The sequence below is a fragment of the Zerene cesonia genome, chromosome 2, assembly GCF_012273895.1.
Source record: "Zerene cesonia ecotype Mississippi chromosome 2, Zerene_cesonia_1.1, whole genome shotgun sequence".
Taxonomy (NCBI): Eukaryota; Metazoa; Arthropoda; class Insecta; order Lepidoptera; family Pieridae; genus Zerene; species Zerene cesonia.
Window position 1 is genome coordinate 4,479,727 of NC_052103.1, and position 11,934 is coordinate 4,491,660.

The 11,934-nt window shown below is 35.1% G+C and overlaps 1 protein-coding gene across 4 annotated transcripts in view; it reads right to left on the reverse strand.

Annotated features, from left to right (window-relative positions):
* Positions 1–3,747: 3,747 nt before the first annotated feature.
* Positions 3,748–11,934, reverse strand: part of LOC119835011 (small G protein signaling modulator 2-like) — a 36,937-nt gene continuing 28,750 nt past the window's right edge. For all 4 annotated transcript variants that reach the window (XM_038359602.1, XM_038359595.1, XM_038359613.1 and 1 more), the window contains 11 exons: positions 11,111–11,274; positions 10,475–10,619; positions 9,569–9,728; positions 8,990–9,182; positions 8,026–8,500; positions 7,449–7,597; positions 6,771–6,895; positions 5,519–5,698; positions 4,936–5,062; positions 4,138–4,288; positions 3,748–3,843 (listed from right to left, as the gene is read on the reverse strand). In XM_038359602.1, the coding sequence (XP_038215530.1) occupies positions 3,755–3,843; positions 4,138–4,288; positions 4,936–5,062; positions 5,519–5,698; positions 6,771–6,895; positions 7,449–7,597; positions 8,026–8,500; positions 8,990–9,182; positions 9,569–9,728; positions 10,475–10,619; positions 11,111–11,274 (1,958 nt within the window). In that variant the 3' untranslated portion in view covers positions 3,748–3,754. The remainder of the gene's footprint in view (positions 3,844–4,137; positions 4,289–4,935; positions 5,063–5,518; positions 5,699–6,770; positions 6,896–7,448; positions 7,598–8,025; positions 8,501–8,989; positions 9,183–9,568; positions 9,729–10,474; positions 10,620–11,110; positions 11,275–11,934) is intronic.

Genomic DNA, 11,934 nt, shown 5'->3' on the forward strand with positions numbered 1-11,934 from the left:
CTTATTTCATATTGATAGGATTTTTGTGACGAAGTATTTTAAATTATATTCACAAGGAGATATATATACTTAGATAGGTACCATTTTATCACATAGTCTTTAAATATAGGGAGATATTATTTAATTTGTAAACATATATTTTTATTATAAATATAATTTTTTGCGGATTTTATATCAACATAACATGGAAGCTCATGATATAAACAATGTGAGGAATAATTAATAGATTTCCTTTACAACATCCCATAATGCAAAAATAATATAGCATTATAACTGTTCACTTTCACACTTAGCTATATTGACAGTTTACTATACAAATTTTAGCTAAAAGTTTAATTTATGTTTAGATATCGTAAGTAAAGAAAATACATCAATATTTTTAATAATTATTTACTATAACATCTTTAATGGAAAATAAGGTTTGTAAGGGGGTCAATACTTATACAAATATCTGCGTAATGAAGCAAAAATTGTACTAAAAACATAGCATGAATGCTAGTCATTTTTTAACAACTGTTTTTTTTTAAGTCTAAACAAGACCAGACTCTCAAGATTGAATATAAACTGAATCGTTGATTCTGTAGACGATTGATTGTGACGTCAGATGATTCGTTCTGCGTCATCATTACGCAATTTTATGCATTGGAGGGTTTTTAGTATTGATTGAATATTGCAGGAATGCTAGCTTGCATCATGCAATATTAATAAATGCATAAAGGGTAATTAAATATACTAATTTGCTGAATGTCATTGTAGTAAGGTTTTGTAAAGATCTATGAAACCAAAAAGTCACAAAATCCGTTACGTGGTTTTAAAGACATGTATAGGGACAGACAGTGGGAAGCCATTTGTTTCATAATAAGTAGTGATATTTGTATCATGTTCTAATATTTAAGTATTCTTTCGCTAATCTATTGTAAGAGTTTATTTATCACGGAAAGGCTCAATTACATATATTGAAAAATTCTTACGCAAAAGTCTATATCTATACATAGACTAGGACCAATTTTACTTTAACATAAATTATAAAATATTTATAATCTGTATACGTATTTATTTTTAGTAATAAGTTTTATTAGGACAGTAAGATATTTGTTAATAAAATTATGAACATCGTTCTATGTTCCATAGACAGCTATTGCGTCAAATTGTTAGACTTATTTTCATAAACTTTTTTTTTAAGAATATATTATAGCAAAATGTTGTTAGATAGGAATACAAAGTTATGTTTGCGGCAAACGTTATTTTCCTTTAGCGTATAGAAATAATTAACAATTTTCTAATATTCTTATAATATTGTATTAGACAGATTCTGTGTTTATAACACATAAAGCTTAGGTATAGGCCCGGTTATTTTAAAACGTCGACTAATCTATGGAGTAAAATATCAATGTGAAATATAAGGATGAAATGAAGCGATTAAGGAAAATAGTATTACCTTTATATTAAATATATAAAGCCATATAGTAGTAATGTATAAAGAAATTGAGTAAATATAAATAAGAAAGACAAATATTACAGGATTCAAAATATGTTTTGTTAAAAATTAAAATCGTCATAACTTCGTCGATCGGAAGCAGTCAGTACATAAAAAATTATTTATAAAGAAATAAGGAACGCTATACATTTTTTATAAACATCCTCGCATACATATAATTAAAGTAAATTACTTATAATATATAATTTACCTCGCATTAACATAAACTTGGCTTCATAAAAACAATCAATATTTTCTTAATTATAAAATTTTATATAAACAAACAGTTATTCATGTTTTAATAATAAATTGTAGTTGGTTTTCATTCAATAAAAACTTTTAGTATTATTCAAAAACTCGATTTACGAATGAATCCTTTTTTATAAAATTATCTCTTTAATATATTGTTTTTACGTTATTTCTGGATACTTTAATTTCCATATACTTCATTATCATCCTAGAAATTCTATATATATAAGTATTCCTGCGCCTTTGACAGTTTTTGCTACATACCTATTATATTTTAAACTTTATTATAAATTACATCTTTTTAAATTCAACTTTAAAAACAAATTTAACGTTGTGACATTATTATTGTTTATACAATGCTTGGTTTTCTAAATAACCTAAGCATTTTAATATAATTAGCAACGTAATAATAATGATTGGCTTTTATATTGTTTAGCGTTGTTTTAACTAATACTTATTAATAAATTTTAATTTATATTGTATGATTATGATAACAAAAGAACTTTAAAGTGTATTATTGTGTTAATTAAATATATTGGTTTTATCTATTCACAGTAGGAGTTGTGCAAATTCGATGCAAAAGAATTCTAATATATGGAATAGTCTATTGGTGGTATAAAACTTATCGAAACTTTACGAAGGTTCTACGGAACGAGGATGCTACAAATAGTTTTTTTTTTATTTTACAACTTGTAATCACACTAATATTATAAATGTGAAAGTTTGTTTATTTGGACGTTTCTCCGTGAATCACGCTGAAACTACTAAACGGATTTTGATGAATTTGGTACACAGACAGGGTATGAGCTGACTTCGATGATGGGATACTTTTTATGCCGGTTAAATGCCCCCTTGGGATAAAACAGGAATGTTACTAATCCGGGCGGAGCCGGGACGAACGTTAGTATTATATATTTATATAAAATATTGATTTTATTATTAAAATTATACTCTTTTGTTAAAAATATTTAGCTATATAGCTTACAACATCTTACTAAAAAATGCATTGCGTTATAATCAAATTCTCTCAAATTGAAATATAAATCAGAATAACTCAAAACTATTTCTAACAAAAAAACTAAGTCGACTTGAAATTTTCAAATGCAGACCAAATTTAAATCTGACCATACGTGAGGTTTACCAGGTTAAAAAGAAAAAGTATCATCCAAATCGGTTCACCCAGTCGAAGGTTCTGCAGTAACAAATCCAAATGAATACAAATTGGTGAACCTCCTCATTTTTGGATGTCAGTTGAAAAAAGGTCACCAACGTTCCTTGAGAGGGCGGTTCTACTGCTGATTTTAAAATGGAATCAAATGAAACTTAAAAAGGTCTCTAATTGTCTAAGAAGACTTATCGCTTATGTAGAATATTACCTAAGCTTATATCTTTCAGATACTTAAAAACAACATATAAAATTCAATACAATAAAACAAAATAAATTTGTCCTAGACGTATTCTACAAACATTAAATCCCTAAATACATTTAATTGAAGATTAAATGTACATTTGAAGAGTGCAAGTTTAAGTTTAGTTGCTATTTAACTTGAATTTTATAGCATTGAAATGCTGTATACATGAGAAATTTTTTAAAAGTAGAAAAAAACCCGATCACGTGGCGGGATTCGAACCTGCGTCTTTTTGCTATACCATAGCAACACCTGAGGTGGGTGAGGTGTTAGCCTCAGGAATCGAAATTCTTCTACTCTTTCTGTTAACCTTCAAATGTTCAAACGTACTGTACATTTGAACTTAAACTCTGAACTACATAAAACAAAAATGAAACACCCCCTATAAACGCGTTAAAAATATCTATAACATTGCACATACAAGAATTTCCGGCAATGTTGCCACATAGAAAACCACATCAATATGTACTCTACACTAATAAATTGATATTAAATTTCAATACATTTGTCTAATATCTACGGTTCTACAGATCAATACTGTTCATTAGACCCGCATCGAGGCTATATTACACATTGGATTTCGAACCTTATATACGGGTTATAGAGTTGAAATTCAAGTTTATTTGTTTTCTATTAAAGTTTGAACTTGCAGCACAAGATCACGCGCCAAAGACAGCACCGCTGACGCATCGTGCCGTTCAGCCATTTCTGGAATTATTAGATTTATTTTTTATCAATTATTCATTGGGTATCATAAAAAATATTATAACATTCCATAAAGCCTTAGATTTTAATTTTACAAAAATATGTTACTCTTAATTTTTTACTCTTTTAATCGAATCTTCTGTTTTGGTCCTTCGAGACCGAATTTGACGATTAAATACGTAAAATATTATGATATAAAATGGAAACTAAGTAATTGATTAAAACTGGTATAAAATGCTATTTTCACATACCAGAAATAACACTTTGTATCGGTATCACTTACAAGGGAGAACTCACCATTAAAGAACTTGATAATATCAGTGAAATCCATAGAATTAGCTAGTATAACATCTCGATAGGTTTCAAGCAAAGCTAACGCTATAAACAGCACCATGTGCTCCGAGGCCACGTGACGAGCTACCCAAATTAACTCCCACGCTGAGAACACCTGGAAATTAAAATTATAATCTTAAAAAAATCCAAAATCGCCTTCCAATTGTCTTTAATGGTGGGACACATGAGTTATATATTTATATAGAATAAAATAACTTTAAAAATTTTAAAATAAAATATACAATCACCCTTTTAAATGACAGAACCAACTTAGTTATCTCTCTTGCTCTTATAGAGTAAGGGAATTATTTAATCACGAACTTACTGGCGAATTTAATCACGATATTAAGATATATTAAGACGAGAAGAACTCATGACACTATTGTACTATCACGGATCCTAAAATCCCTAAAATCTGTCCTTTTAAAGTGGGTCAAAATCGATTCTAAAGGAGTCGGACATAAGAGTACATAAACATACAGGTGAACTTAATAAAAACTTGCCAAAAAGTGATGCGAATGCCTTTTTTATATCTAACTATCAGTTCGCCCCGGCTTTGCCCGTCAAGTAGTAACAAAAAGAAAGTACAGCTTTCTAATGGTGAGAGAATTTTTAAAATCGGTCAAGTACTTTTTGAGCCTATTCATTACAACCAAACAAACAAACAAAGTTTTCCTACTTATAATATTAGTGTAGATTATGCCAAACCATTATCAAAGAAGACAGATCATAAATGAAGTTATTGAATCAAAACAAACATACATCTTGATAGAGCATTTCCCGTTTGAAGTCGAGCAGGAACCAGCGATAGCAGAAGTAGAAATGCGTGTAGTCGCCGTGAGCGTGCATCAGCTCGTACAGCTCACAATCTAGGATCTGGATTAATGACCTGTAATTTATTTTTTACTTCAGTAACAACTTGGATACCCTGCATCCACAAAATTACATGAAAAGGATATATTGCACCGATTACGGAAATTAAAGCATATTTTACAGTTTACGTCTGAAGGTCCTTCGAGCCGAAATGGTGTTTGTATGTAGAATAAAAAAAAATATTAGTATTACCGAAAAAATTAGCAATTGTCGACGTATATATAACACAATACACTAATAAAATTCATATAAAAATTATCTTTACAAACTTATACCTAAATGATGACATTTTTAATAATCAAATAGGTAACGGGTCATTCCTTTTTTCCAGCCGTCAATTCTCTCCTGAAAATCGCAGCGGGCAGCGCATTCGCAGGCACTAGCTGTAGTTCATGGGCGGTGGCAATAGCTCACGACCAGGCGAAGCACCAGCCCAGTCGCCTGTCCCCACGGTGTCCCAGCCGCCACCCACCTCATATCCGCGAAATGCGCGTCCATAGCCTGTCCGGAGGGGAAGTTGTCCTTGGCGCGCGCCATGAGGTGCGCGAACAGCGCGTGCGCGACCGCCTCGTCGCGCGTCACCACCAGCAGCGGCGCGGCCAGGTCGCACATGCCCTGCATGTAGCCCGTCTCCAGGTGCTCCCACACGTACCTGGACATTGTGCGGGTTGGGGAAATCACTAGCCACCCTGGAAGCTGTTGTCTTAGGAATAGGTTAAGCAAATATTACCTTATCTTGAGTGGATATTATAAGAAGCAAAGTTATTCAGAAGTGGGGGTAGGAAAGACGCACATGCCGTGCATGTAGCCCGTCTCCTGGTACTCTCTCACGTACTTGCAGTTCAAGGTTATTACTAGCCACCCTGAAAGCTACTTTCTGTCTAAAGAATAGCAGTCAGTCAAGTTAGGCAAAATGTGTCGTTATATCGAGTGGATATTATTGGAAGCAACGCCAATAAGAAGTTGTGATAGGGAGGACGCACATGCCTTGCATGTAGCCGTGTTAGTATGGAAATTACTAGCCACCCCGGAAGCTGCTTTCTATCTTAGGAATAGGTTGATCATATGTGTGGTTAAATCGAGAGAAACTTATTAGAAGCAAGGTGAATAAGAAGTTGGGTAGGAAGGACGCACATTCTTCGCTTGTATCCTGTGTAAATGCTACCACATTGATGATGATGTAATATCGTCACAGTTTTTTTACATTTATTAAAGAATAGTATGTCAATTAAATTCGTTAATTAAAGGTATTAAATATGGTGGGTGGCCTAGAGATAAGGCGTTGCCACGCTACGGCAAAAAACGTAAAGATCGTCAAGATCGAATGTTATCTATTATTTAGGTATTTTTCAGATATTAAATCGTCGTCAGTTTAAAGATTGCTCACTGACTATGAACAAAACGCTCAGAGGATAAATCGGTTATTCCATCTAACGAAAATAGCAATGAGTTAGATCGTTGTATAGCAAGACATAGAAAAAGTTTATTTGACCTTATAGCTACATTCTAAGTAAAGAAATCAAAAAACCGAATCGAGTAGAGCATATTAAAGGTGTAAAAAAGCATATTAAAAGTTTGGGATCTGAAAAAGATCCTTTTTCCTTTTTTAGCTTTGATGATTTATTATTTATTATCATCGTGATAGGCAAATTATTAACAATTTTTTTTCAGCGGGTGAGGTAAGTTATTAACATTCTAAGTATCACTTATATTGTTTTACTTACGTGCACATAATGTTTCTCAATTTGTCTAAGTTCTCATCGGTGAAGAATGGGTAGTTCCTGTCACACCGCTGTACGTCTTTCTCTATTCGATGGAGATTCAAGGCAAAGCTCTCTACTAGCTCGTTCTGAAAAAAAACATTACAAGTGAATCTTTGAATGCAATTGATACTTAAGATATTATGAGATAATCATTTTTAACAAAACAATCTAATCCAATCGTCTTCAAAATGTCAGAACGAGACGAAATTTAAATGGGGCCACATGGCAGGCACCAGCTTTAAAAAAAATCATAAAAATTGGGTACCCAAATAAAAAGTTGTGAGGTCAAACTCAAAAAATACAATCGATTTGATAACCTTCTTCTTTTGAAGACGGTTGAAAAATTTTACATTTTTGGAAGACGCATGATCATGATATATGGCGTGTTATGTTATTAGGTAAACATATCACTGAATGACACAAGAAAGAAAAGAAGACTGGACACGTTATAAGTTTCTCATATTTTGTCTCATACTTGTGAAGAGTCAAGTGTGAAGTGTACAGTGTTAAGTCTGCAGTGTATAATTACAATTCAAATGTGAAGTGTAAAATTTAAAGTATAGCGTATGAAGTGTATCATTACAAGTCAAGTGTGAAGTGTAATCCCCGAAGTGGTAACCGCAGAGTGTGAAGTATTACCGAGTACACGCCGCCGTTGGAGCTGGCGGGCGACACGCAGGCAGAGCGCGCGTCGGAGCGGTCCGGTTCCAGGGCGTCGAAGGACGCGCCCGCTGAGTGAGATTCCTCCCGCAGCACTCCTAATGGACTGCGCGCTGGACTTGCTGGCGCTGAAAGTATAGATGTAGTTATTTTTAATTTTTTTTTCTGGGAAGGGTGAGGAGAGGGAAACGGCGGGTTTATAGTACTACTAGATATCCACCCGCGGCTTCGCCCGAATTGTCAAAAGAAATGATACAAAATACACCGGTTTTTAACTATTAGTTCCAGTTTCAGTGGGATCCTGGAATAAAAACTCTTTTATGTCCTTTCTTTTGTCTCTGTATTATTTATTTAATATTTGATTCGGCTCGGTTCAGTGGTTTAGACGTGAAAAAGAGGAGTCTGAGTGGACCCGCCAAATCAATACCCAAAATTGGCAGAAAATATAAAAATGATACAATACAATACGCGTTCTAAATATATGTTTTATATGATGTTTTAAAGTAATTTTAAATTATATTGTAGTAATTTATGATAACTTAAAATATTTATATACCTGTGGTACCTCCTGAGGCCGGTGATCCAGTGACAGCCAAATCCACCGAAGGATTCGTAACAATAACGCTATGCGTCGTGTGATGATTCGGCGATGGCTGACTCTCCTCCATACTCTTATCCCCATTCATATTAGCATTAGAACTATCCACACTGCACAAGAGCCCTCTGCCGTCGCCCTTCTGTACGATCCCTTCCGCCAGCCGCTTTATTTCAGCAATGCTTTCTCTCCTCAGATCAGGGTTCTCAACCACGCTTCTAATGCATACTTCGTCGTCATCTTGGTCGTAAGAAATATCCAAATCACATGTGTCAGTCTCTCCGTTAACTTTCTTGTCCACTTCGATATTGTCGACTTCGTCTATACTTGGAGCGCGGGACAGCACTGGCTTTGTATTCTTTTGCTCGTTCTCGCTGGGCTCTGGCGAAACTATTGGTGGGTTGTCTGAGATCACGCTACAGTCGTCCTCGAATACCTATAAAAAGTATAAGAATTAGTTAAATTAAATAAAACATCACAGATCTTCATCGATTTATTAAAAATTAAATTATTTATTATATTTTTAGTTATTCAAAAGCAATTTTGTAGTTATAGAAAGGCTAACAAACCGAGATAAAGAATGTAAACAAACTAATGTCAAAACGAATCTTCTTAACTTCATTACCTATACGACGAAATACGAAACGAAAGAAGTTGCCAAGCCACCGAAGGATGGAATAGAAAGTATGATATACTTTACTCATTAAAACAAATCTATCTCTCTATTTCGTCACCCTTCCCAGTTCATGCTTTCTTTCCAGTCGCCACTTCATCCCTTCCCCCTTTAAAAGCGGGCAGCGCATTCACAGAGGCTACTACCTCTATTTACCTATCTGGCTATTACCTCTCCGTATGTTCATGGGCGGTGGTGATCATTTACCATCATTTACTTATTGCATAAAATAACATCTCAAATAAATCTCACGTCGTTAGCGTCAACCGGGTCGGGCTTGGGCTTTCCAGAAGCTTCCGTGAGCCTGGCTATGGAGGCTGCGGTGGCCTCGCGGTCGCGCTGGCGCACGATCGCCTCCACGCAGAGCCACTCCGACATCGTGGTCTCGTACTGCCGCCGGTACGAGTTGTCCTGCTCTAGCCGCGATGCGAATGTAGTTCCGAATCTGGATGGATTATGAACGAGATTTTTTATTTAAGAAATTGTTTCCGTCTTCTAAATCTGTATATTGACGTATAGGTCGAATCTGGAGAAAGTGGTATACCAGTACCAGTTATCGTACCAACAAGAAATGACACATAAGAAAATACACTGATACACTGTTTTAATATACTCGTTTTGTATACAAAGCAGTTCAGTCGATTATTTCATCTGGATTATCACAATGGGACATAATTTTCCAATCCATTTATAGAATTTAGTCCTGATAAAATATTATAAGACAGTCCTGTAACTTAAAAAAAAATATTGAAAAAGCACTTCAATCGATTAGTCTTCATCAAATGATATATGTCACAAATCATCAGGCAACCTATCCTAAAGCAGACTCACTCGTAATAACCCAAAAGGAAGGGCCACACTTCCTTCCGTATGTCGTGCTGCACCCCGCCGTAGTACACGAGCCGGTACACTTCGTCCTTGTCCGCGATGGCGCCGTTTGCGTCCATCAGTGATCGCCATCGCTCTGCCGTTAGGCCGTCATCAGCGCCATCTAGAGAGACAGTTTGTGTTATTTAGTTCTCTACGTGTATTCTTTGTCGGTTTTTACACGAACAACATTATTTTAAACAAAAAACTAAACCGCCATCAATTTGCCAAAAGTCAAAGTTAGACAAAAATAGGAACAAACTACGGGGGTACCAGATTCGGTGTACGCAGTCAAAAGCTACCACAGTAGCAAATTCAAGAAAAATACATATATTGAAAAAGGGATGATACGCTTGTATTTTTGGAACATAAGCTTAGTTAGTAGTATATTTAGTTTTAACGCAAAAACAATGTTATTTCAATACTCAGTCTTTCTTTGATGTCATAGCGGGAAACTGAGCTGGTGGTTCGCCTGATGGTAAAGGATCACCACCGCCCATGAACATTCGCAGAAGCTCAGACCTCTGAGAATGCGCTGCCCGCTTTTAAGGGAAAAGGGATAAGGAAAGGATTGATGAATGGAAAAAAAGAATGGACTGGGAAGGGCTAGGACAAGGAAATAGGCCTATATATTACTTGGAAAAAACATTTCTATGACTATAGTCTATATATATGTCTAGCTTATTACCAAATAAATGTTTATGAATAAAAAATAAATGAAATGAAAATGAAATGAATGTATTTCTAACCGTGAAACTCCAATCCGGCTATTTTTTACGTTTTTGTTTAATCCCAAGGAATTTTCTTATTGAGAGAACAAAACGTACAACGGATGAAGCCGCGGCGGATCGCTAGTTTAAAACACCATACCTCCAGGTACAATGGCCGCGTGCACCAGGCCGCTGAGGTGCGTGCGCACGGTGGACAGGTGCCGGCAGTACGCGAGCCAGCCGTAGAACGCGCGCGATATTATCTGCCGCCGCATCGTGCTGCACACCAGCTCGATTGATGCTACCTGTTTGTAAGTGTTCATTAATTGGTTTTTAATTTCTTCAAATACAAGTATACAGGATGACTTTTTCAACTGGGAGCGCAAGGCAAAATCTGAGTTATATATATGATAATGTGGATAATTAAAAAACGATGCAAGTGGTCACGAAGCCGATCTTAATGAAAACTGAATGCACATAATTTTTTTTATTCATTATTTCTAGCTAGGAATCATTGCCGGAGATTTTGTAAAAAAAAAAACTATGTATTTTTTTACACCAATTAGTGTATATAATAAAGAATACGTCCTGTATAATAAAATATTATTAAAACTTAATTGACATTTAATTTTACGGTATTTGATAACTTACCTAGTATTCATAAAATGAGGCCAATGTATAAAATAACTTAATACAGAAACCTTATTAATATACCGCCCCTCATAAATGGACACATTATATTAATTGTATTTAAAATGCCCCCCCCCCCCACCTCTATTAATACCATTCAGCATACCTGCTCAACAGCATGCGTGGTCTGATTCAAGTTGCCAATAATGGGAGGGCAGTCCACCGACATGGTGCTGGAGTCGGATGAGGTGGTGGATGTGGAGGCAAGAGTGCGTCGTGGCGTTCGCGGTGGGGATTGTATCACACGCTCCAAGAGAGAGTGCCGCATCGCTGCAAGTGTTCCAGTAGATATATGTGGAAGCATTGGGTGTGCAAGTGTTTTATTTATTTATTCACAAACAAAGTGAGACTTAACCTAGGGAACATTATCACAAGTGGCGGTCTTATCGCTAAATAGCGGTTTCTTATGAAATCCTATTAATATTAAAGTTTGTATGGTACGGAATTTGTAAGGTATTTGTAAGGAACATTTGTAAACACACATGTGTTTCTTGCTCTTGCACGCAAAAATTACTGAACCATTTTCAATGAAATTTGGTACGTAGACAGCTGGACAACTGGAATAACATATAGGCAACTTTTTATCTCGATATTCCTACGAGATATGGACTTACGCGGGTGAAACCGCGGGGTGCAGCTAGTTTAATAATATTCCTAACATTACTTGATTTAAATTTCCCGAAATTGTCTCCAAATTTTACACCCCTAAATCATGCCCATAATTAATCGAGCATTAAAAAAGTAAATTATATAAAAAGGTTATTGAATTAAAGTATGTAAAAAAAACGTAAGAATATTGCAAACATTTTTATCACAAAACAATACCACAATAATATAAATAAGAATTCCTACAAAATTATACTATATAAAGCTACACACCCACTGACTGACTGACATCGCTTTTCTCGGAAACCGGCCGGAAAGTGGAGA